The sequence below is a fragment of the Hemicordylus capensis genome, chromosome 6, assembly GCF_027244095.1.
Source record: "Hemicordylus capensis ecotype Gifberg chromosome 6, rHemCap1.1.pri, whole genome shotgun sequence".
Taxonomy (NCBI): domain Eukaryota; kingdom Metazoa; phylum Chordata; class Lepidosauria; order Squamata; family Cordylidae; genus Hemicordylus; species Hemicordylus capensis.
Window position 1 is genome coordinate 166,843,020 of NC_069662.1, and position 26,965 is coordinate 166,869,984.

At 47.2% G+C, this 26,965-nt stretch overlaps 1 protein-coding gene across 1 annotated transcript in view; it reads right to left on the bottom strand.

Annotated features, from left to right (window-relative positions):
* Positions 1-11,944, bottom strand: part of MYL3 (myosin light chain 3) — a 45,448-nt gene extending 33,504 nt beyond the window's left edge. The window contains exon 1 of the mRNA XM_053265687.1: positions 11,697-11,944. Within this exon, the coding sequence (XP_053121662.1) occupies positions 11,697-11,831 (135 nt within the window). The 5' untranslated portion in view covers positions 11,832-11,944. The remainder of the gene's footprint in view (positions 1-11,696) is intronic.
* Between the last annotated feature and the right edge of the window lie 15,021 nt (positions 11,945-26,965).

Genomic DNA, 26,965 nt, shown 5'->3' on the forward strand with positions numbered 1-26,965 from the left:
CTGATTAGGGCTCCATTTTTACACTTTAAAAAACCCAACCATACAAGTCTCATATTGCAACCTGGCTATTCTCTGGTTTGGCCCTCAGAAGAGGCCCTGTTTGGCCCTCACTTTCCTTACTGGGATTTCCAGCCAACTAGGCAAAGAGGCCCCTTTCTAAGTGGTGACAATACTTAGCAGGGGGAGAGAAACGAGCCCTCACCAACCCCAGCACAGCATCCCTCCAGTGGCTGTTGCTGGGGTGTCCCGTGTCTTTCTTCTGAGACTGCAAGCCCCTTTGGGGGCAGGGAATCCCCTTCTTATTCATTTCTAGGTCAACTGCTTTGAGAACGTCTCTGTCGAAAAGCAGTAAAGAGATTGTAGTTGCAATTGCACTGGTAGTAGTCATGAGCCTACAGGATTGGTGCTGAGTCACTACCAGGCACCAGTCGTCGAGATGGAGAACCAAGTTCTAGACCTGCGGAGGTTTCTATTCCGCACCTTACCGGACTCCGTTGTCTCCCTGGTTTATTGGCAACATAAATTTTTCCCAGCAAGCAGTATGTCTTTGTGAGTCACTCAGGAGAAGATGAAGTGCTGTGCATGTGCTCTGCTGTGCCGTGAATATACAGTGATTGGAGCTGGGAGCCGCAAGTTAAAGGAGGCATCATTGGAACCACATGGAGGGAGGTTTTGCAGGCATACAAAGAATGCAAGGACTGTGGGCGCATCTGCTCATGCTCCGGGACCACACCAAGTAACACAAGGCCTCGACTTTTTAAAGCAAACAATAACTAGAGCCTCAGCATGTCTAATCCAAAACAAATGAACAAATGACAGCCCTCACACAGGCTGCCAGTCTCTGCTCCACCAGGGCAGGTGGGGGCTTGGATGTCATTTGCAATTAGACTGCACAGTTCCACTATTGCACTGTAAAACAGGTCCCTACTGGAGAGGGAGGTCTACGAATTTATTTGATTGATTGATTGATTGATTGATTGATTGATTGATTGATTGATTGATATACCGCCCTTCCAAAAAAGGCTGAGGGCGGTTTACATCAAAATAAAAACAATCAAAATCCATTAACAGTTAAAATCAAAACTATAAAAACAGCATAAAACTAATTTACAGTTAAAACGTGTAAACAGTTAAAAACCCTGGAGAACCAGGCCAAACACTTACAGCAGTTAAAAACAATTAACTACAAACCCTGGAAGGCCAGACTAAACCAATAGGTCTTAAGGGCTCTCCTGAAGGCCAGCAATGAATTTAGATGATGGATTTCTGCCAGGAGTGCATTCTACAGCCCCAGGGCAGCTACAGAGAAGGCCCGCCTCTGAGTCGCCAACAGACAAACCGGTGGTAACTGGAGACGGACCTCCTCGGATGACCTTAACAGGCAATGAGGATCATGTAGAAGAAGGTGCTCTCTAAGATAACAAGAGTTTTGCTCGACCTGGCAGTTCAGTCCAACTTCTTGCTTCCCACAGCAGCCAACGGGAAGTCTTCCGAAAGCCCACGTACAAGAGCTGAAGACAACAGCTCCTTCCCACTGCTGCTTCCCAGCAACTCATATACAGGGGTGTAGGGGTTTGCACGGAACCAGGATGGGCAGTTCGGTTTGAGTTCATTAGAACTAGTGGCAGTTTGGTTCGATCTATCGAACCAGGTCAAACCAGTTGCACGTGGTTCGATTGCCCTGCTTGCAAAGGGGAAATCAGTAAGTATTCCCCTTTGCAAGCAAGGGGGGGTTGCCTCTCTAAAAATGAGTTTTGGAGGGCGGGAGAGAGGGCACCTTACCGGCTCTCACAATGGGGGCTATGGTGGTGGCTCCCCAATGGTGGTGGTGGTGGCGGCTCTGCAGTGGCAATGCGGTGGCTCTGTGGTGGCAACCCTTTCTCGGTCCTGCTGGTACCCCCACCTCAACAAGGAAGCCATTTGCACCTCCGCACACAAGCAATTTAAGTCACCATGCAATTTGCCAGTTCCACACACCCCTTCAGAGGTATTGCATACTAGCTAATACTCTTTTATGTTGTGTTGTTAAGTTTGTCCCAGTGGGGATCCTGTAGAGAGTGTGTGTGGTGTAAGGGTGGACAAAACCGGTTTGAATCGAACTAGATTCTATTCGAACCAGCCTGGTTTAACTGGTTCAAACACGAACCAGACTAGCCCTCCCAAAAAATTTGAGCTGGTCCTCCCAAAAGTTTGAGCTGGTAAGGATTCCCCTTTACTAGAAAAGAGGGGAACCCTATGGAGTTGAAAAGGAAGCGTAGGGTGGGCGGGAGGTTACCTTCTATTTATTTAATTTATTTATTCAGTTTCTATACCGACCTTCCAAAAATGGAAATTTTCCAAAAAAGAGAAATAATAAATAAATAAGATGGCTCCCTGTCCCCAAAGGGCTCACAATCTAAAAAGAAACACAAGATAGACACCAGCAACAGTCACTGGAGGTACTCTGCTGGGGGTGGAGAGGGCCAGTTACTCTCCCCCTGCTAAATAAAGAGAATTCTCCCACTCCCAGCATCTCCTTCTGCCTCACCACTGCTTGTGTGGGCACGTGGTGTGCATGGAGGGGCAGATGGCGGGATGCTCAGCTACCAGGGATGGCAGGCAAACTCCTACCTTCCCTGCAGCCATCCCTCCTTCCCCAGCGAGGTTGTGTGAAAGACCTCCTTGTCTTTTCCTGCTGCTGCTGGAGCTGCTGTAATCACTTCTCCTGCTGCTACTAACTGAACAACACTGGATCAACAAACCCAGACTTGAGGCCGACATACTCCTTAACTGAGCAGTGGAATTGGTGGATACCAGTGCACTGCTGTTTGCATACAAGTGTGCGTTTCACACAGTGGCATCAAAGAAGAGCTCAGGAAGCTGGTAGCAAACCACGAGTTGAGGAATTTGTGGGATGGGGCCATAGCTCCTGGGTTGAGTGCCTCTTTGCGTGCTGAAGATCCCAAATTCAGTCCCTGACAGCATCTCCTGATAGGACTGGGAGACTCCTGCCTGAAATCTTGGAGAGCTGCTGCCAGTCAGTGTAGACAACACTGAGCCAAGGGTCTGACTCAGTTGAAGGCAGCTTCCTATGCTCCAAAGGGCAGCACACCATATCAACCCCCTCCCCCAGTTTCACTCCTACAGAGAGATCAGGAGCATTTCCACCCCCCACCGCAATGCCATAAAAAGATGTTCAGATGCCAACAGCAAGCAGAGCCCTCTTCAGTGCCCAGATCCCTTGATTTGTGGGGAGGGGTAACACTCATAGAATCAATTTAAGCCATTTGAGCAAGCCCCAAGCATTTGCATGGATAGAGAGGCTTGGCTGGCTCCCTCCTTTTCTGGCTCAGATTCTGTGCCTTCTTCATCAGCCTGACAAGCAGCAATTAAGTAAGTGAAGCTTTTCCTGGCCTGGTTAAAAAGTGATGGGAAAAGGTTTTACCCACTTCCTTCCTTCATGTCAGACAGTTGTTGCAAGAAACGGGAACAGAGCCAATTGAAATAAAAGGTGGCGACTCTCCTTCCCATAATACTCACAACTATGCGATTCTATTTCGGCTGGTGGCAAAGGCAGAGGAAAATCAACAGACAGTTGTTCAGTGATTAAGAGCCTGACCCCTCCCTCCCCATGTCCCCAGATCCAGCCACAGGCAAAGAACAGACTGTCCCACCGGAGTTACATTCGTAGCAATAAATAAAAGCAAGGGAAACTGAGCAGGTGAGAAGCCCCTCTGATGTTTCAGCTATGCTCCCTTGCTGTTCTCTGTCTCTGGAAGCCAATGGAAGGGAGGGGTGGAGGGTTGCTGACAGCATGTGCACTTCAAACCTGACATCCTCCATGTGGAATACACAAGGCAGACAACAACTTAACAGCTGGTTCATCAGCACCGGTAATGAAAAGCAGCATGGCCCCCATTGTCTGTTGGGGTAGCTTAAGAAAGGAAACACAGCTCAGTTGGCCTGGCTGGGCCTGGAGCTCTTCTGTTGCCTGGTAGGACTGGTATTGGCCCTATCAGAAGGCTGAATTAGCTTCAGAATCCTGAAGTTCACTTCGGATCAGAATTCGGAGCGAATTTCAGGATTCCTTTCCAGGAGTAATGTCTGAGAATTTTCAAGGAGTGCTGCAAGAGTTTCTGCAAGACAAGTCACATAATTTAAGGGGGTGAGGGTAGGGTTCTGCTCAGCCCTAGTAGTTGACATTCCTCTGCAACTCCAAAATTTATGTTACAAGTCAATACTTCTCATTCTTCCCTTTCTGCTATGCAGCAGCAGGAGGTAAGAATTAAATGTAGGAATGAAAAGTATTCCTCAGAGATGTCTTTCAAAAGTTCAGGAGAAGACTGCAAGGGCACCAGGCCAGAGCACTGCAACCAGAACATCTGGAGCTCAGAGGGCTGTACTCCCATCATCTGGGCTCTCCCAGATATGGTTGGACTACAACTCCCATGACCAAAGACAATCCAGATTCCATCAAGGGGTCCGAATCCTTGCCCCAAGAGCCTTGCACCTCTCCAGCAATTCACTTGCCAACAGAGGTAATACACCACGAAGCGTTGAGGGAGCTAGGCCCAGCTAGAGGGCTGCTGCTTGAAGGTTCTCCCCAGCAGAGAGGAGGAGCCTGGAGAACAGTCAGGGCCAGGGAGGACAAGAGAGCTCCACTGGGTTCTAGAGCAGGAGTTCCCAACCTTGGTTCTCCTAGATGTTGTTGGACTACAACCCCCATGGCCAAAGACTGCTGTGGCTGGAGATGGGAGTCGTAGTTGTAGCTTTTCGATCATCCTCAAAGGCAGCCCTAGAGAGAGAGCATTACAATAATCTAAGCAGGAGATGACAAGGGCATGGGTCACTGTCATTAATGCCTGCCAGTCAAGGTAAGGGCGTAATTGGCGAATCAGATGAAGCTGGGCAAAAGCGCTTCTGGCCGCAGCCTCCACCTGCTGTTCAAGCAGGAGGCGCGAGTCCCAAAGGACCCCCCAAATCACAAACAAGCTCCTTTGGGGGCAGCGCCACCCCATCTAGAACAAGGTTCACATCCAGCTGTTGGCCAGTACGAGGGCTGAGTAAAAGTAGTTCAGTCTTAGTTGGATTCAGTCTGAGCTTATTTTGATTCATCCAGACCTTAACAGCTTCCAGGCATCGAGTAAGCACAGAAACAGCATCCCCAGAATGGTCTGGGATGGCAATATACAGCTGAGTATCATCAGCGTATTGATGAAATCTCACCCCAAACTGGGAAATGTCCTGACCCAGAGGCTCCATATAGATGTTAAAGAGGACAGGGGCAAGAACTGAACCCTGGGGAACACCATAAAGGACTGGCCATGGGTCAGAGCATCTGTCCTCAATGCATACCAACTGGACACGCCCGCTAAGGTAAGAATGGAACCACTGTAAGACAGTGTCCCCAATACCCAAACCATGCAGGCGGTCAAGAAGGATAGCATGATTGATAGTGTTAAAAGCTGCTGAGAGATCTAAAAGGACCAGGAGAGGGAGATGCCCTTATTCAAAACTATGGTGCGACCACACTTGGAGTACTGTGTACAATTCTGGTGCAGAAGAGGGCAACCAAGATGATCAGGGGTCTAGAGCACCTTTCTTATGAGGCAAGGCTACAACACCTGGGGCTATTTAGTTTAGAAAAAAGATGACTGCGGGGAGACATGATAGAGGTCTATAAAATCATGCATGGTGTGCAGAAAGTGGATAGAGAGAAATTCTTCTCCCTTTCACATAACACTAGAACCAGGGGTCATCCCATGAAATTGATTGCCAGTAAATTTAGGACCAAGAAACGGAAGTAATTTTTCACACAACGCATCATCAACTTGTGGAATTCTCTGCCACAAGATGTGGTGACAGCCAACAACCTGGATGGCTTTAAGAGGGTTTGGATAACTTCATGGAGGAGAGGTCTATCATCGGCTACTAGTCGGAGGGCTATAGGCCACCTCCAGCCTGAAAGGCAGGATGCCTCTGAGTACCAGCTGCAGGGGAGTAATGGCAGGAGAGAAGGCATGCCCTCAACTGCTGCCTGTAGGCTTCCAGCGGCATCTGGTGGGCCACTGTGCGAAACAGGATGCAGGACTAGATGGGCCTCCTTGGGCCTGATCCAGCAGGGCTATTCTTATGTAAGGCTCGGACAGGGAAGGAGGTGACCCGCATACTGGTTGTGGGCAATGCTGTGGGCACCACAGCTTCAAAAGTCCTACTGCACAGACTCTTTTAGCAGAAATGATGCCTCTTAAAACCCAACTTTGAGGATCAATTGTAAAACAATCAGTTAGGTCCCAGGGGGGATATACAAAGGCACTTTTCTGGCATGCAGTCTAAAGGCTGAAACTATGCAAACAGACTACAAAATCATTTAAATATCATATTTAAATATCAAAATATCATATTTCCTCAGCCCGAAAAAACATTGCCAACCCTTCAAGCCCCTGTTCAAAGGAAAAAAATTTAAACTGCTCTATCTAAGCCATTTCCCAAAGGAACTTCACCTGATTTTCAGGAGAGGTGTCTCTTGTCACTTAGCGAATGTGTGCTGATAGCCAGGCAGAAAGGACAAATTGTTTTCATTTTATAAGCAATCAAATGTTCAGGGCTTATAATGGTGGAATGTGGGACCTTCTCTCCATCTTAACTATATTATTATATACTGGCTCAATTGTGCCAATATAATACCAATATCTACAAAAACACAAGGAATCAGGGCCATTTTAACAGAACCATTCCTGTCTCTCACAGATGGGGGTGCTTCTTCTAAGATTTTTCTTGTAGTAATGATGTATGCATGCATCACCAAAAACCAAAATATACCTTTTCCTCCACACTATTATTATTTGTATTTGTATGCACTTTATGCAGATTTAACTGATTCATTGAGCAATTAAAATCCATATAATTAATAGACAACATATTTAATTGGGTAATAATTCTCCTATGTTGGCATTTTTAGTGCATAGGAGTTCTTCTGAGGACCTTAAAGGGAATGTTGAAGGCAATTTTGTTCCAGGAATGGAAATTATAAGTTTGGAGAGACATCTATTGAAGAAATGTCATGTTCCAACCTTACCTTAGATTTTGCTTTAGACACATTCAGTGTCTCAATTGCTCCTTCAGGCAAGGAATTTAGGAATTCTCCATCCCAATTTTTTCCCATGTGAAGCTGGTGGGAGGGATCAGGTGGAGTGCCAACATTCTTATCAATAACATAGACATAGGGGTGTGCACAGAAATGATTTAGGTGGTTTGGTTTGAATTCGAACTAAATTTGAACCGAACTACCGGTCCATGAGCCGAACTACCAGTCCATCAAAGTGGCTGATGGTCCGGTCCATTTGATCAATCCAGGTTGAGCCAGTTCAACCCAGTTCAGCCTGGTTTAAGAGCTATGCTTGTAAAGGATAACTCCCGCTAACTGAACAAAGAGGCACCTTAATAAAGTGGTGGCTCTCTTTATTTAACAGGAGGAGAGCAACTGAACTTCTCCACCCCAGCACAGCATCCCTCCAGTGGCCGTTGTTGGGGTCTATCTTATGTTTCTTTTTTAGACTGTGAGCCCTTTGGGGACAGGGAGCCATTTTGTTTATTTATATCTATGTAAACCAATTTGGGAACTTTTTGTTGGTAAGCGGTATATAAATATTCATCGTATTCATATTCATATTTGTAAAGGGGTATTATTATTATTATTGTTGTTGTTGTTGTTGTTGTTGTTGTTGTTGTTGTTGTTGTTATTCTCTATATATTTAATTCTCCTAGACGTGCCTCAGCCTCTGTAGGGATGCGTCCCGGCAACCCAGCTGATTGGCTAGGCAGCGGAGCGGAGGGATGCACCTGATTGGCTGAGGTGCATCTCTGATGGAGGACAGAAGCAGCGGGCCTTGCCGGGCCATGGAGGCCGGCGGTGGCGGTGGGCCTGGCCCAGCCGGGGAGTCCAGCGGCGGCGGGCCCGCGGATGCCGGGGGCGGCAGAGCCCGGCCCGGACGCAGAGGCAGCAGAGGCAGCGGGTCTGGCCCAGCCGCGGAGGTGGCAGAGGCAGCGAGCCCGGCAGAAGTAGTGGGCCAGGCAGCAGGTCCGGCCCGGCCGTGGAGGCGGTGGCGGTGGCGGCGGGCCCAGATGCCAGGCGGCGGGGGGCCTGGCCACCGCTGCGGCACTCGGCTGAGGCGGAGACTGGGGCGGGGGGAGAGAGGCGGCGGATCCAGCCCGGCCGGAGACTGGGGCGGGCGTGGGGGGAAGAGAGGTTGCCGGCCCCAAAAAACGCAGAGATGCTCTGTGCGGGGGTCGGCTTGTTATTATTATTACATTTATATCCCGCTCTTCCTCCAAGGAGCCCAGAGTGGTGTTCTACATACTTATGTTTCTCTTCACACCAACCCTGTGAAGTAGGTTGGGCTGAGAGAGAAGTGACTGGCCCAGAGTCACCCAGCAAGTCTCATGGCTGAATGGGGATTTGAACTCGGGTCTCCCCAGTCCTAGTCCAGCGGTGAGGATTCCCCTTTACAACAAAAGGGGCAGGGGAATCCTTCCAAGGTGTTCTGAGGGTGGCCGGGGGTGGTGGCAAGAGGGCACCTTACTGGCTTCGTTGTAAGAAGCAGTGGCGCAGTGGCAGCGGCTCCCCTAAACCCCACCAGCACTCCGCCCCAGCAGCATTGGGCCATTGGTGGTCCTGTTCCGGCCTCCCGAGATGCACAGAGGCCATTTGTGTGACCACTAAACATCCACGGAGGCCATTTTCATGACCAGGCAAATCTGTGTATTCATGCAAATGGCCTCTGAGCATCTGCAGACATCATGCAAATGGCCTCCAGAAATGGGCTGCTGGCGGGGAATGAAAGCAGGGTTTAGAGGAGCAGCTGATGACATCACCGCACCACCAAGGCTGACTACAATGAAGCTGGTCAGGTGCCTTCTTGCCACCTTACCAGCCGCCCTTTGAACACTTTTAAAGGATGGCCCCACTCCTTTGCTTGTAAAGGTGAGGATTCCCCTTTTAGGGATGTGCAAACCAGCTCAACATCGAGCCAGTTCAACTGGTTTGACAGTTTGGGGTCAAACAGAACCACCCCCTGCTCGGTCCAACCCCGGACCGAACACCCCAAAATGTTCGGGGGGGGGGTCCTGAACGTTTTTCGGTGAAAATCATCATCATCATACATACATACATACATACATACACCTTACTCCCTTCCGGGGAGTTGCTGGAGCTGGTGGGGGGGACCTCCATTTTGGAGGCCATGCACCTGCGCGATTGGCCACGCGCCAATTGTGCAGACATGCGGCCTCCAAAATGGCCACTGCGCCGAACAGCCGGCCGGACCGGCCAGAGGGGGACATAAGGAAAGCCGGCGGGGGAGGGGGAACCTCCGCAGGACCCCCACCCCACCCCCACCTCCAGCAACTCCCCAGAAGGGAGTAAGTTTAAAAAAAACCACCGGAAAACGTTCATGAACCCCACCCCACCCCACCCCAACCGAATCAAACCGGGGGAGGGGGCGTTCGAGAGGGTGCCTGAGCAAACTGGCCCAGTCAGTTTGAGTCCGGTTTGGACTCCAACCAAACTGGGCCAGCCAGTCCCATGCACATCCCTATCCCTTGACAAGCATACCCCTCGAACCAGCCCATATTAGACTGGGCCCTGTCCAGTTCGAACTCAGACAAGCAGCCTTTTTTTAGGCTGGTCCAGTTCGAGTTCTAACCAGTCGAACTGGGCCAGATTGCATCAATCCCAGTTCAGCTTGAACCAGTTCGGCACACCCCTACATAGACTAAGGCATAGATCTGTTATCAGACCTGCAGGCAACGTGAAGCAGTGGGAACAGCTAACATCTTAGAAGACAGAATCGAGATTCAAAATTTCCTTGACTGACTCACAAAATCAACATGATGTTGGCACACAAAATCAACAAGATGGAATTCAAAAGAGAGCTGCATATAGGGAAGAAAAATTAAATACACAAGTATAGGATGAACAGACCTGGTTTGGCAGCAGTAAGTGTGAAAAGTATCTAGGACTCTTCGTGGACCACAAGTTGAACATGAGCCAGCAACCTGATGCAGCTGCTACAAAAGCCCATGTAATCTTGGGCTGTATTAACAGAGGCATACAATCTAGTTCACGAGAAGCAATCATTCCACTCTGTTCTGCACTACTCAGACCTCACTTCGAATATGGTGTCTAGTTCTGGGCAGTACATTTTACAAAGGACATTGATCAACAGGAACAGGTACAGAAAAAGGCAACAAAGGTGGTGAGAGATCTGGAAACCAGTTCCTATGAGATAAGGTTGAAATAGCTGAGCATGTTTATGCTAGAAAAGAGAAATGGAGGGGAACTGTGATAGCTATCTTCAAATATCAAAAGGGCTGTTGCCTAGAAAAAAGAAGAGAGAACTTTTTCTTGTTATTCCTGAGCACAGGACTCAAACCAATGGACTGAAATTACTAGGAAGCAGAGTCAGGCTAGACACTGGGAGGAACTTCCTGACTTTAAGAGCTGTTGGACAGTGGAACAGTCTGCCTCATGCAATGAGGTTTCTCTGGAGGTTTTCAAACCGAGACTGGACTGCTATCTTTTAGGGAAACTGTAGAAGATTCCTGCACTGAGCAGGGAGTTGGACTTGAAGACCACCAAGGTCCCTTCCAACCCTAATATTCAATAATTTCCAGATTATGGCATTCCTTATAATCTCTGTCTTGTTTCTGAAGTGAAATCATTGCATTTGAACTCTTCCACTTTTCTATTTGCACTCCTCCACTCTTCCGGGTCTTTTAAAATTTCGGAAAGTTGCTGAAATCAACTGTGGACGTGTGTGTGTGGCTGCATCTGCCAGTTTCCTTTAGTTAATTTGTGTTCCCCCCTGCCCCCAGTATAGCACCAGTGTACATTTTGCTGAACCACTGCAGAAAAGGCAATCATACTGTGCTTATACTTAACTGATTGAACAGATGGCTGCATGAAGGTTCAGGGTTTAACCACCATGCAGGAGCGCGTGCGTGAAAATAACCACACCAAGAGAATCTTGTAGCAATCGTACACACGCGGAAGCCAAGATTGCTTTTTTGTAATGATTTATCACTGTCCACTGCCTCACTGCTCATGGGGGAAAGGTGCAAATGCATGGAAAAGCAGAAAGGTGCATGCTGCGATTCGGAACTTAAGTTAAGAAATTCTTCTAGTTCAACTGGAACTCATGAGATGTGGGGTGCAGGGCAGAGAAAACTGGAGAACCAACACAAGAACAGAAGAGGGGGAGAACTTCTCACCTTTGGTCCTAATGGAAAGAACCCCACAGGCATGGCTAGCTCCAGGAGGGAGAAAAATTGAGCATTCGGTGGGACCTATAGACCTCCAAGAGGGCCACCTTGCTTTGCAGAAACCACACCAAGAAGATGAGAATTGGCATGAGAGAATTCTTGGTGTGCATGCCCTATTTCATCTGGCTTAAGGGAGCCCACTGTGGTGCCTCCTTTGTAAAGTAAAGGTAAAGTGTGCCGTAGAGTCGGTTTTGACTCCTGGCGACCACAGAGCCCTGTGGTTGTCTTTGGTAGAATACAGGAGGGGTTGACCATTGCCTTCTCCCGCACAGTAGCACCCACTAAATTCTGGAGCCACAACCACTCAAGTGGCTCCTTCAGGTGAATGCAAAGAAACAGCCCTGCTTTTATCACTGGGTACACTCCCTCCTTTGCTGTGGCAAATAGACACTTACTTTGATGTTGGCCGGGTTAAATTCAACTTCCTTGCGGGGCTCCGGCTCTGGTGGTGGGGCCACCTTGGCCTCTTCTTTCTTGGGTTCGGCTTTCTTGGGTTCGGCTTTCTTGGGTTCAGGCTTCTTGGGTGGCATCTTTGCTAGGTGGCACCAAGGCGGAGGAGGAGAGGCTGGCTACTCGGGGGGACAGAGCAGAGCACAAGATGTTCCTCTCACCGAGGCCTTTATCCACCTCCCAGTCCTTGAATGTCACACTTTGTGTCATTTGGCCTCCCCCCCACCCCCTACCCACCCCCCACCCCGGCCTCACATACCAGGCCTCACAATAGGGCTGTTGCTATAAAAGGAGAAGACATTTGGGGCAGCTATTTTGGAGTGGTCACTTATGGCATTGTTCTCAATCGGAGCTGAAATAGAAAGAGGGCCGACGGAGGTATCAGGTATGGAGCCTGGAACAGGGTCAACTGTGTGCTGGGCAGGCGGGGAGCATGCGGCCAGCTGCCCACTTCTGTAGTTCAGTTTCATCCTCCCAGAGAGGGATCTGGGAGGTTCCTTGGCAGGGGCTTAGGGCTGTGTGCGCAAACTGTAGGAGACGGAGAGTGGGAGAGAGGAGATGGAAGGCAAACGTGTGTGAAATGATCGGTTCGTGGAAGGGATGCTCTGGGAGTCTGCGGTACAAAAGCAGATGCAGTTCTGCTCTCAGCTGAGTGTCCAACCTTGTCTGTGAGGCTGGGCCCAAGTCCCCACTTTGCCATGAAACTCACTTGCGGACTTTTGGCCAGCCCAACCTACCTCACAGACCTGAGGATCAAATAAAACTGGGAGGGAGGACCACATTGGAACTCAGGAAACTGCCTTCTACTGAGTCCGACCCTTGGTCCATCCAAGTACTGACTGCACAGACTGGCAGTGGCTCTCCAAGGTTTCAGACACGAGTCTCTCCCAGCCCTACCTGGAGATGCTGCCAAGACTGGAGACCTTCTGCATTCAAAGCAGAGGTTCTGCCACCAGGGAGCTACAAGATGTTGGCATTTGGAAGCATCCCCAAGTCCAACCAAGAATGTCCCTACTATGACTTGGGGGTGTGTGACTACCTCTAGGGGCAGACCAGGGGTGCCATTTAAGGCCTGCACATTTTGGACCACTGGGGTGCACTGATCTGCTTCTCTGGCCGAGTGTCTGGTAGAAACACCTCCAAGACCGTGCAGCCCCTCCAGGGCACACAGGGGCAATGTGCGTGCAGCGCCATCTTAGCGGTGTCATGATTAATGCCTCGAGGAACAAGTTGGAATGCACTGCATGAGAACAGCTGTGTGGAAAGGTGTCCATACAATGCCTTGCTGACCTCTTGAATTATCTGCCACCGGAAGGATGTCGTGATCACGACGGGCTTCAAAGACTTTAAAAAGGAATTGGGCAAATCAATGGAAGAGAGGTCTACCAATGGCTATTAGTCATGATGGCTAGATGGAACCTCCAGGTTCAGAGGCAATATTCTTCTAATACCAAGTGTTGGGGAGCAATGAGGGTGGTATTGCCTTCATGCCCTGGCTCTGAGGTATCTTTTGGGCCACTTTAGAAAGTAGGCTTTTGGGCTCGATGGACCTTTGGTCTGAGCTAGGAAGGCTCTTCTTGTGTTCTTATACTCACACAGTTTGTGTTAAACAGTGGATGGACAGAGAGCGAAGCATGCTTCACTTAGCCCATGGACAAAGCATGATGGGAACTGTAGTTTCTTAATGAAATTGAACAGACTCAGTACAGACCTTTTGCCATTGTGGCTGGGAATGATGGGAGATGTAGTCCAACGACATCTGAAGACCCAAGGTGGAGAACCCCTGACCTAATATAAGAATTGCCCTTCTGGATCTAAGACTGAGGCTCTGTCTAACCCAGCACTTTGTCTCCAATGTGGGCTGGCAGGATACCTCTGGGAAGCTCAGAAATGAGACACAATGGAGACAGTCACTTCCCGCTGCTTGTCGCCAACAACTGGTATTCAGAAGTATACTGCCTTGGTCCATGGAGGTTCTGCTCTTAGCCATTGTGCTGAGCAGCTTGGCTGCATCAATGGGGATTTCTTGTAGTAGCATTTATTAATGGTGAACGAATGATCTGGCATCCGTGTGTGCCGGCTGGCAGTATGGGCAGCTTCTATGCCTTTTTAAAGAGAGATTTTCCACCAGACTTGGCACATAGAGGCAGAATCTTGTCCCATGATGTCATGCACGTACAGTAATGCCACTTCCCAAAATATACCCCCTTTCCTTTTACATTCGGTGGAATTCCTGGGCTGGCTAGGAAATCCAATCTGACTTTCAAGAGCTGTAATGTAATACTCCCGCTCGAGCGTAAAACAATGCTAGGAGGTGCAGTCTTGTCCGCACACAGTCTGCTCCATCCATGAGTTAAGCAAGAGAATGTGGGCTGAAGCCAGTTTTGTCTCGCTCCAGGGAACAGCACAAAACCTTCCTAAGTCCAAGGATTCTGGGTTAACTGGCCTGTTGATCACCGCCTTAAAGGTTAATCTGGAAGTGGACAGACAGTATCTTCAGCTTCCTCCATCAGATTTACACTGCTCCAAAAATAAAATAAAACAAAACCCTACAGTGAAATCCGTAGGCTGCTTTTCTAAATGCAGAGTCTTATGTGTAAGGCAGAAAACTGATTCTGCTATCTTTTGGGAGGAGAGTCCCAGCCCTAGGACAGATTTGATTGTGATCATTTGAATCCAGGTTCAGTATTAGCATGATTGTGTGAATGCATGGCAAGGCGGGAATCCCGGGCCATAAACCACCATGGCATGTAGTCACACAATCACTTCAATATTAGTAACTCATATTGACTGGACTCTGTTCATGAGCTGCTGATTGGCCATCCCTGACATAAAGCAAGGCCCCTTCTGAATCAGCGGAAAGTTTCAGATTCCGTTTGTAATGTGGCCTGGTGTTTGATGTTCACAACGGACAAACAAACAAACAAACAAATCTGATTAAATGCTATAGAATATCTGACAGGCTTGGACTGCTGCAGTGCATTGCATAAAACTGGGATAATTTTATGAAAGGGGGTATATAAATCTAACAACCAATCAATCAATTAATCAATACATACATACATACAGCGCAGCCTTTGAAGACTTCTCAGAAACTTCTGTTGGCACTGTAGAATCCCAGAGGAAAGAGCTGTAGTATGCAAGAACAAGGCAGTGGAATAGAATCAGGAATATTAATGGTTTATTGAAATAGCTATTATTTACAGAGAGGCAACTGCAGGCTGTTTTTACAGGCTCTTGCTGCTGACTGTTTCTTAGCCCCATGGCAACGGGAGAGGAGAGCTGGTCTTGTGGTCGCAAGCATGACTTGTCCCCATAGCTAAGCAGGGTCTGCCCTGGTTGCATCTGAATGGGAGACTTGATGTGTGAGCACTGGAAGATATTCCCCTCAGGGGATGGAGCTGCTCTGGGAAGAGCAGAAGGCTCCAAGTTCCCTCCTTGGCATCTCCAAGATAGGGCTGAGAGAGATTTCTGCCTGCAACCTTGGAGAAGCCGCTGCCAGTCTGTGAAGACAATACTGAGCTAGAGAGTCTGACTCAGTATATGGCAGTTTCCTATGTTCCTACAAGTAACTAAAGCCCCATTCAAAAGCTGGCCTGGATCAAGGAATGGGTTAACCAAAAATACCACCAGTACAAAATGCAACAGGTAAGTTACTAACTCAGAACAGCTCGAAAGTCCAGTGCTTATACAACTGCACTGGATGTTAGTCCATTTCCAGAGCTAATTCAAAGCACCGATGTGATTGTTGCCTACAAAGCCCTAAGCTGGGGCCAGGTTACAAGAGCTTGCATGAACATCACAAACTTTATCGGAGCCTCACCATCATCTCCAGTTAGGTGGGTGGCAACCAGACAAAGGGCATTTTCAGTACCCCACATACACACTTTGGAATGTCCTCCCAGAGCGGCTTCATCAGTCTCGCTCTGTGACTAATTTTAAAAGGAATGTTAAAATCCTCTTTTAAAACAAGCTTTTAAAAACTGACTGTAATTGAGACTCTGGTGCCAATTAATTTTTAGTCCTCCTGACTGCTGTTTTACCTTGTGTATTACCACTTCTATTCTTTGCTGCTGCCTTTTATTGTGTTTTATTATGGGGTTTTATTGTCTTCTGTGGTTTTATTGTGGATTTCATTTTTTCACTCTTCTATTGTAAGCGGCCCTGAGCAGCAAGCAGTGTGCTGGAGGGGAGGGATCCAAATATTTAAACAAATAACTAAATAAATAAAGGGTCATTATAGTGGCAGCCCTTCACACCTTCTCCAGAGAAACCCACAGAGCTTCCACTCAGATGGCTTTTCATTGCCAGGCATTTCAGCATGTGAGTAGCTGGGCTTCCATGGCTCTGTTTATGGTTGGGCTGGTTGAATGGCAGTGCAGTTCCTTCTCTGTTTTTCTTTACTGAATTGTACGGTATTTATTCTTTTCGCTACATGCTACCCTAGGAGCTGATACTGATGGGTGGCTCGTAAATTTTCAAAATAAACACACAGGTAAGTAAATCAATATTTGCAGCTTGGCTTTTATCTGTACTCATATGTATGAGTGGTTGTCATAGTGCTGGTTATTTACCTATAAAGCCATGAACGGCTTAGGTCCAGGGTACTTACTTATCTACTTACTTACTTACTTATTTATTTAATACATTTCTATACCACCCAAAACACAAGTTCACTGGGCAGTTTACAAAACAATAAAAACAGCCAATAAAAGATTAAAACATTTCAACAATTAAACATTTCAACTATTAAAACACAATGAAAACTGTATCTAATTAAAAGCCTGGGTGAACAAATGCATCTTGACTGCCCTTTTAAAAGTTGTAAGAGATGGGGAGGCTCTTATTTCAGCAGGAAGTGTGTTCCAAAGCCTCGGGTCAGCAATGGAAAAAGCCTGTCCTCAAGTAGCCACCAGATGAGCCAGTGGCAACTGCAGATGAACCCCTCCAGATGATCTCAATGGGCGGTGTGGTTCATAGTGAAGAAGATGTTCTCTTAAATACCCAGGGCCCAAGCTGTTTAGGACTTTATAGGTTATAACCCAAACCTTGTGTAGACCAGGGAGAGTTTTGTGTCCAGAAGCACCCTCAGACTGCTAACTGGACAAAAGAGGCACCTTTTACCATGGTGTTTCTCTTTATTTAGCAGGGGGAGAGTAACTGGCCCTGTCCACCCCTAGCACAGTACTTCCAGTGACTGTTGTTGGTGTGTGTCTTATGTTTCTTTTTAGAATGTGAGCCCTTTGGGGTCAGGGAGCCATCTTATTTATTTATTATTTCTCTGTGTAAACTGCCCTGAGCCTTTTTTGGAAGGGCGGTATAGAAATCAAATTAATAGTAATAATAATAACCCCCTCAGACGCTCCAGAAGGATACTATGGTTGATAATATCGAAAGCCACCGAGAGGTCCAGAAGGACCAACAGAGTCACACTTTCTCTGTCACTTCCCAATTGGAGAGTACCCATCAGGCCGACCAAGGCAGTCTCCACCCCATAGCCCACCTGAAAACCGGTCTGAAACAGGTCTAGATAATTAGTTTCCTCCAAGACTGCCTGGAGTTGGAAGGCCACCACCCTCTCAATTACCTTTCCCAGCCACAGAAAGTTGGAGACAGGCCTATAGTTGTTCCACTCTGAGGAATCCAGGGCAGGCTTCTTCAGTAGTGGTCTAACAATTGTCTCCTTAAGACAAGGAGGCATCCTGCCCTCCCTTGGAGAAGCATTTATTATCTCTACCAGGCCTTCCACAACAACCTTCCTGCCAGACAATATTAGCCACATTGGGCAAGGGTCAAGAGAACAGGTGGTCAGCCGCATCGCTCCAAGCAGCTTGTCCACATCCTCACGAGTCACAAACTGAAAAAGATCCAGCTTAACCACATAAGAGGAGTCACTGGATACCTCCGATTCAGACACTGCCATAATTATGGGGTCTAAATCCAAGTCAGCCCGAATACGAGATATTTTATCCACAAAGAAATCATTAAACATATCACAGCAGGTAATCGATGGTTCCAGATTCTGATTCAAGGGGGAAGGGGCACTCACTAACCCTCTCACAACCCTGGACAGCGCTGCCGGACATGAACTTGTGGATGCAATACGGGCTGAAAAGAATCGTTTCTTTGCTGCCCGTATTGCCAGAGCATAGATCTTCAAATGTGCTCTATGTTGTAATCTGTCAGATTCAAGTTGAGTCTTCCTCCACTTGCACTCCAGTCATCTACCTCACCCCCGTAGTTCTTCTGTATACCAAGGGGCCAATTTTGAAGCAGGTCGGGAGGACGCTTAGGTGCGATCATGTCTACTTAAGAGAGAGAGGGCCTCCGTCCTTTGTCATGAGCCTTACCGCCTATGAATATCATCTGGAGAGGTCTGTTTACGGTTGCTGCTCTGTTGGCGACTCAAGGCCAGGCCTTCTCTGTGGCTGCCCAGGGCTTGGGAATGCACTTCCTGTCAAAATAAGAGCTTCTCCATCTTTGATTGTTTTTTTTTAAGACCCTAAAGACACACCTGTTTTCTCAGGGTTTTAATTAAAACTAATTTTAATCTGTTTAATTGTTTTACTCTGTGAATTGTTTTTTATTTAGGGGTGTGGGGGGGGGTTTTCCTGTGACATGCTATGTATGGATGCGAAAGCTGGACTTTGAAGAAGCAAGATAGAAACAGTTTTTGAAATAGCTTTCGAGCTTTGGTGCTGGAGAAGACTTTTGAGGATACCATGGACAGCTAGGAAAACAAACAAATGGATCATAGAACAAATTGATGCAGAATTTTCACTCGCGGCACAAATGACCAGGCTCAAACTATCATACTTCAGACACATTATGTGAACACCTGTCTCCCTTGAGAAGTCCATAATGCTGGGAAAAGTGGAAGGAAAGAGAAGAAGAAGACAACCAGCCGCAAGGTGGATAAGAATATAAGAACATAAGAACAGCCCTGCTGGATCAGGCCCAAGGCCAATCTAGTCCAGCATCCTGTTTCACACAATGGCCCACCAGATGCCGCTGGAAGCCACACGCAGAAGTTGGATGAACTTGATTACAACAGCAATGAATGCACCACTGAGAGACCTTAAAGGCCACGTTGAAGACAGATCATCCTGGAGAGAATCTATCGATGTGGTCTCTAAGAGTTGACACTGACTTGACGGCATTTAATCAATCAATGTTATCAAATTTGTACACCACCCCAAACTTCCGTCTCTCGGCGGTTTATAACATAAAAACAAGTTTAAAAACCAGGAATCAAAAACCTTAAAACAATTTAAAACTGCAGTCAAATTAAAGAGCTTGGGTGAAGCAATAAGTCTTTATGTATTTTTTAAAAGTTGTCAGAGATGGGGGGGGTGCTCTTATTTCAGCAAGGAGCACATTCCAAAGCCTTGAGGCAGCAACGGAGAAGGCCTGTCCCTGTGTGACCACTAGACAATCTGGTTGCAACCACAGACAAACCTCTCTGAGTGACCTCAATAGACTTTGGGGGTCATGGTGAAGAAGACATTCTCCTAAATACCCAGGGTCTTCGCCCTATGTTCAGGACTTTATAGATTACAACCAGAACTTTGTATTTTTCACAGAAACTTATCAGCCCGTGTAGCTCTTTTAATATAGGTATAATATGGTCTCTTCAAGACGACCCAGAGACCAACCTGGCTGCCGCATTCTGTACGAACTGCAGTTACTGGACTATGTTCAAAGGCAGCCTCACACAGAGGCACTTTTACTCCTGGAGTGCCAGTCTGAAGTCCAAGGCCTCCACACCCACTGGCCGCCCCCACACCAGACCACATTGCACTGGGAGGTCGAGCATGACTGTGACCTGCGCCGAGTGTAGCCTCTGCTTTAGAGACAGAGGGGGGAGGGGGGAATATGTGGTATGGGGAATATGTGATATCTTAAGTTGCATGTTGAAATGTTTTGCTCCTGCATATTTGCATAAATATATCTGTTTTATATTCTTACATTCTTATGAGTTCAGTTGCTGTTTGTGCCCTCAAGAACCCACGTGTTAAGAATACTGTGTGTGCCATGGGTGTGTGTGTGTGTGTGTGATGCTGAATTTTCAGGGGGGAGGGCTCCAAAGGCCTTTAGGTCCAGGCTCCAAAATTACCTAGGTGCACCTCTGGCCCCCCACACACAATGCATTGCAGTAGTCAAGTCTGGAGGTTACTAGCATATGTACCACTGTTTTGAAGTTGTTCGTCTCAAGAAATGGACGCAGCTGGCATATCAGCCCAAGTGGATAGAAAACACCTTTGGCTACTGCCTCAACCTGAGATACCAGGGAGAGGTGTGGATCCAGAAGCACTACCAGACTATGAGGCTCTTCTCATGATCAGTGTGAAGACCCATAAGGGGGTTTGCGGGGAGAGCGGGCTTAGCCCACTCTCCCCGCAGACAATCAAATGGCAGCCCTGGGCGGTCGGATCGGCCATCCGCACAACTGCCGGTTTCATCACAGAGCTTGCGGGGATCAGGGGCCACGCAGCCCCCAGAAGTTCCAGGATGCCCCATGTGAGCGCACAGGGCATCCTAGAGAGACCCCCAAGCCCGGGAGGCTGCTGGCAGCCTCCCAGTCGGGGGTATCCTTGTGTGTCGCCATGGTGCGGAGCCGCACCATGGCAGCACATGATCAGGAAACCCGGGTTAGCGGAGCGCTCACTCCACTAACCTGGGCTAAGTGGAGGGCTACTTTGGCAGGCTAGGTGCCAGAGAACCACTGGGCTCGCCTGCAAGCCCACTGGTTCTCACAATGGGGAAAAACTGGGCTGGACTTCGTTTCCCCCCATTGTGAGAATAGCCTCTATGTATCTCATCCTTGTGGGGAAGTGTGATTCCATCCAGAACTGGCAGATCAAAATAGTCTCCCGACTTCCACCCCTGCACAATAAGTACCTCCGTCTTATTTGGATTCAGTCTCTGTTTATTATCCCTCATCCAGCCCATCACCACTTCCAGGCAGGCATTTAGGGAGGTTATGCTTTCTCCTGATGATGTTGACATGGAGAAATAGATTTGAGTGTCATCAGCATACCGATAACACCCTGCACCAAATCCTCTGATGATCTGTCCCAGCGGTTTGATGTAGATGTTAAAAAGCATTGGAGACAGTATTTGGCCCTGAAGGGCACCATACGAGAGTTCAGATTTTGAAGAGCAACAGTCTCCAAGTGACACCATCTGGAATCTGCCCCCAAAGTAGGAGCAGAATCATTGCAAAACAGTGCCTCCCACCTCTAACCACCACTATCACCCCCCAACACTCCAGAGGGGTACCATGGTCGATAGTATCGAAAGCCACCCAGAGGTCCAAAGGGACCAACAGAGTCACACTTCCTCTGTCAATTCCCAATTGGAGATCATCCATCAGGCCGACCAAGGCAGTCTCCACCCCATAGCCACCCCCAAAGCCAGTTTGAAATGGGTCAAGATAATCAGTTTCCTCCAAGACCGCCTGGATCGGGGAGGCCACCACCTTCTCAATCACTTTGCCCAGCCATGGAAGGCTGGAGACAGGCCTGCAGTTGATTAACTCTGAGGGATCCAAGGCAGGCTTCTTTAGGTCTAATGTCTGCCTTCTTAAGACAGGGAGGCATCCAGCCCTCCCTCAGAGAAGCATTTATAATTTCTACCGGGCCTTTGACAACAACCCCTCTGCCAGAAGGTCAAGAGAACAGGTGGTAGGTCGTGCCCTTCCAGGCAGCTTGTTTTTATTCTGTGAAAGCATTTTTATTGTTTTTATTTTGTTTTTATGTTGTAATTTGGATTATGTACACCACCTACTAGAGATACACATATCAGGCGGTATATAAATATGATAAATAAAGAAAAGAAAAGAAAAGATGATCACCACCACCACCCTAGCTTTGTAAACATTTCTATAAAGTTCTTATAAAGTGTATAATATTTTGAACAGTGCGGAGAGGGAGGCACACAGTTCTCCCTCTTGCATGATACTAGAATTCAGATACTGTCACGATATGGATTGGCAAAAGGTTCAGGGCAGACAAATGGAAGTTTTTCTTCCCAAAGTGTGGAATTCTTTTGGTCGATGTTTTCACTGTTTTAACCATTTTCAGTTATTTCAAAATTGTTATTGTTTTTAACCATTTTAATTGCTTTAATTGTTTGAATACTCTTGGGGTTGTTGTTTTTTGTTTTGTTTTGTTTTGTTTGCTTCCTTTCTGTAAACCACAGAGAGATTTTATAATTTGGCAAAACAAACATGTAACAAACAAACAAACAAACCATTGCTACAGGATATGCTGATGCCTACCAGCTTAGATGGCTTTCAGAGGGAATTAGACAAAGGCATAGAAGAGACTGATTCCATCAATGGCTTAACCAGCATAGCTCAATAAAAGCTCCCTATACAGAAGCAGTGTATCTCAAAACTGACAGGCACAGGGGCAAAACAATAGCAGAAGATCATCATCTTTATACTCAACCTTGTTAGCGCATTGTGGGCAGCCCACCTCCACTCCCAAACCCTAAGGTCCAACCAGCTGAATTCAGGTGTAAACAGTTGTGGTGGGGATGGGGTGGGGGATTTGGAGACAAATCCAAAATGGTGTCTCAGGGGATGGAGACAATTGACTATGATACCCCACCAACCACACAGCAGGATTAGCTGTATACCCCAATACAACCACACCTGACTTGCTACAGATCAGGGCTTCAAACATTTTTCTTTAAAAAAAGAAACACACCTTCTAAAACTGGCCAGCAGATGTGCAGAAAGGGCAACCAATTAATCTTTTAATTAATTAGCACAAGAACAGCCATGGCAGAGAAATCCTGCTGGCAAGTTTGCTTGCTGCTGTTAAGCAATGGGTGTCAGAAATCTGATCTACTCAAAACCATCCAGAGATCTTCAGCCAGGTCCCAGGCCAACTCGCCCAATGCTGACCCCAGTGGAAGAAGGTTGCTGGCCTAGACGGAAGTGCTCTGCTTCCGAACAGCCGCCCTTGGGCTCTGAACGGCCTGCTCCCTTCAACTCATAACCTGGGTGGCCGTTTTCCTTCTTGTTGCTCATCTGCACAGAGAATCTCTTACTTGTTTGTTTAGAAGTCTTTTTTTAGACACATTCACTCAAAATGAAGTTACAGAATGCCCAACAACACAATGCTCGCTATGTATAAATAGCACCAGCTGGGTTTAATTAAAATATCATACGCCTGCACGTCCCTTGAGTGCACTGCCTTTCTTTCTTTCTTTCTTTCTTTCTTTCTTTCTTTCTTTCTTTCTTTCTTTCTTTCTTTCTTTCTTTCTCTTCCCCAAATTAATTCGTACCCTGATGTGGCACAATCTAAACGCATACCGGACGTATTTGTTTTTTGCTGACAGCCAGTGTTTTGGAGCAAGTAGAAGTGAATGAAGCCATAGGACACCCTGGGTGGATTTTGGGAAAGAACCAGAACTCAGATCAGATCAGCCTCTGCTGCGCTACGATCTCAAGTCTGCATATAAACAGTGGGCAAAGAAGATCATTTGCCGCACCTGTATGTGTGGAGGCACCGGAGCACCTCTGGGCATTTGGCAATCTGGGAACTAACTTGCAGGCTATAGAAAGGAGTGCTGTTTTAAGATGTATCTCTCTCTCTCTCTCTCTCTCTCTCTCTCACACACACACACGCACACACACACACACCGCCCTGTGCATTTCCACTGCCTGATCTCAGGTTGGTGCAAGCCAAGCGGCCATTTTAGGGAGTTGGGGGTGGGTGGGCACAAAGAACACAAAATGGGGGGGGGTTCCAAATGTCACCATCTCCAGCTGCAGGACATCCTGCTGGAGCCCAAGTTTCCCCTCCAGACTTCCTATCGGAGTGACACCGCATCATCACATCAGCACCATTCTGAGAAGCCACTTCTTTTGGTGAAGTATCCCCCTTGGAACAAGACTCCATGATAATCTAGCATTGCTCAAACTCAGGACTATTGTCACCCACAGAAACCCTGTGGGTGACAATACAAAGCCTGAAAGGGAATGTGCTGCTGGGGACATATTATCGCCCTCTGGATCAAAACGCTGACAGTGACTGGGAGTTGCAGCAGGAAATCAGGGAGGCGTCAAGGAGAGGCAGGGCTGTAATCATGGGTGACTTCAATTACCCACACATAGACTGGGTAAATTCACAATCAGGTAATGACAAAGAGGTCAGATTTCTAGATACACTGAATGACTGTGCCCTAGAACAGTTGGTCTTGGAACCAACCAGAGAGAAGGCGACTTTGGACTTAATCCTGAGTGGCACCCAGGACCTGGTGCGCGATGTCAGTGTCATCGGCCCTTTAGGGAACAGTGACCACAGTGCCATCAAATTCAGCATACATGCAGGGAGAGAATCACCAAGGATGTCTAACACAGACATTTTGAATTTCAGAAAAGGAAACTTCTCCAAAATGAGTATGGTGAAAAGAAAGCTGAAAGGGGAAATCAGGAGAGTCACTTCACTCCAGAGTGCATGGAGTTTACTCAAAACCACAATACTAGAAGATTGTATACCCAAAAGGAGGAAAGGTACCGCTAAGTCCAGGAGGATGCCAGCATGGATAACAGGGAAAGTCAAGAAAGCCATGAAAGGGAAGAAGACTTCCTTCCGAAATTGGAAGGCCTGTCCAAATGAAGAGAACAGAAAGGAACACAAACTCTGGCCAAAGAAATGCAAGGTGACAATCAGGGAGGCAAAAAGAGAGTTTGAGGAACATTTAGCTAAAAGTATCAAGGGGAATAACAAAAACTTCTTTAAATACATCAGAAGCAGGAAACCTGCCAGGGAGGCAGTTGGACCATTAGACAACGAGGGAGTGAAAGGGATTATGAAGGAGGATATGGAGGTTGCAGAGAAGCTAAATGAGTTCTTGGCATCCATCTTCATGGCAGAGAATACTGAGCATATACCTATTCCTGAACCAGGCTTTTCGAAGAGATGATGTTCTAAACTGTCTGGAAAAACTGAAAACTAGCAAATCTCTAGGGCCAGATGGCATCCATCCAAGAGTCCTCAAAGAACTCAAATGTGAAATTACTGACCTCCTTGCTAAAATATATAACTTCTCCCTGCAATCAGGCTCTGTACCAGAGGACTGGAAAGTAGCCAGTGTAACACCGATTTTCATAAAGGGATCCAGGGGTGATCCAGGAAATTACAGGCCAGTTAGCTTAATTTATTATTACATTTATATCCCGCTTTTCCTCCAAGGAGCCCAGAGCAGTGTACTACATACTTAGGTTTCTCCTCACAACAACCCTGTGAAGTAGGTTAGGTTGAGAGAGAAATGACTGGCCCAGAGTCACCCAGCAAGTAGCTGGGTGGTGGCGCAGTGGTAAAACTGCCGCCCTGTAACCAGAAGGTTACAAGTTCAATCCTGACCAGGGGCTCAAGGTTGACTCAGCCTTCCATCCTTCCGAGGTCGGTAAAATGAGTACCCAGAATGTTGGGGGCAATATGCTAAATCATTGTAAACCGCTTAGAGAGCTTCGGCTATAGAGCGGTATATAAATGTAAGTGCTATTGCTATAAGTGGTAAGTATCATGGCTGAATGAAGATTTGAACTCGGGTCTCCCCGGTCCTAGTCCAGCACTCTAACCACTACTTAAAATCCATTCCAGGCAAATTGATGGAAAGCATCCTCAAGGATTAAGTATGTAGTACACCTCTCTGGGCTCCTTGGAGGAAGAGGGAGATATAAAATGTTTTTTTTTTAAAGGATGAAATTGTAAAGAACAGAGAAGAACAGGCCCTGCTGGGAGAGAAACAGCATGGCTTTTGCAAAGATAAATCTTGCCTCGCCAACCTTTTGGACTTCTTTGAGAGTGTCAACAAGTGTGTGGATCAAGGTGATCCAGTTGACATAGTACACCTGGACTTCCAAAAAGCTTTCGACAAAGTTCCTCATCAAAGGATTTGTGGGGGAACACAGAGTCCTGTGCATTGGGTGTGTGAAAGTTGCTCAGGTGGTGTGCTTTCATGAGTTCGGTCTGTGTTGGACAGTGACTCTTCTTCCCTGTGAGGGCCCACCGATTGCCTTCCCTTCAGATGCAGCTAATATTTCGAGAGACTGCCTCCCTGCAATCAATACTGAGGATTTGGCAGCATCGGCCAAACACTGTCAAGCTGATCTTTGCAGCTCTAGAGACTTGGGGTTTTTCAGGTAAAAACCAAGATTTTCACAACCATGGTATGGAATTGTGGAAGAAACACAACTTTGCTTTGAATCCGGCTCACTTGTTGCTGTGCAGACATTGTTGCTTCTCAAGAAAGGGAAAATACAAGCAAAGTTAATAAAAGGGTCAAGTTTTAAATCTCTTTTCAATTGTTCTCAGCCTTGGGTACTCAGATGTTGCTGTAGGGATGTGCAAATCGATTTGGATTTCAATCAATTTGACTCGAATCTAGGTGATTTGAGCTATTCAGATTCACCCTTTAAAAAGGTAATTTGATTCGACTTACATTCAATGACCCATTCTGGTGCCATTTAAAACCATCCAGGCTATTGATTGGTTAAAAAAGGTGCCAAACAGGCTCAAGTCAAATTGAACCGATTTGATTTAAAACCACCTGATTGGTTTGAAAAGGTGCCAAAAGAGAGTCAAGTCTAATCAAACAGATTCAAACCCCTGTTTCGAACTTATTCGAATTTGAATTTGAATTGGATCAGGCAGATTCGATTAAAAATCGAATCAAATTGCAGAATTTGATTCGTGCCAATCCCTATGTTGCTGGACTACAGTTCTCATCATCCCTCACCGCAATGACCTTGGATGAAGGGAATTTGTAATTCAACAACATCTGAGGACCCAAGGTTGATAACCCCTGATCCATGGGCATTGGGTGCTGGGGACAAAGGTTGGACTGTGTTGTTCTTTCACCCCAACCTTGTGGGATTTTTGGGTTTGGCTACTGTTGGAAAGAGGATGCTGGAATGGATGCACCTTGAGTTTGATCCAGGATGGCTCTTCTTACATGTTCTTGTGAGCTATGATTTTGGGGGATGGAGTCTCCATTCCCAGGGGCACTGGATACACATGGGGAGGGGGCTTTCAATGACCCCTCCCCCCGCGTGCCATGTGTATTCTTTCATGCCCTATTTATAAGCTGCATTGAGAGAGCTGGCTGTCTCCCTCTTGGAAACAGGATGTGAGACTACATCATCCCTCAACCTTGGAGAAGTCGCTGCCAGTCTGTGAAGACAATGCTGAGC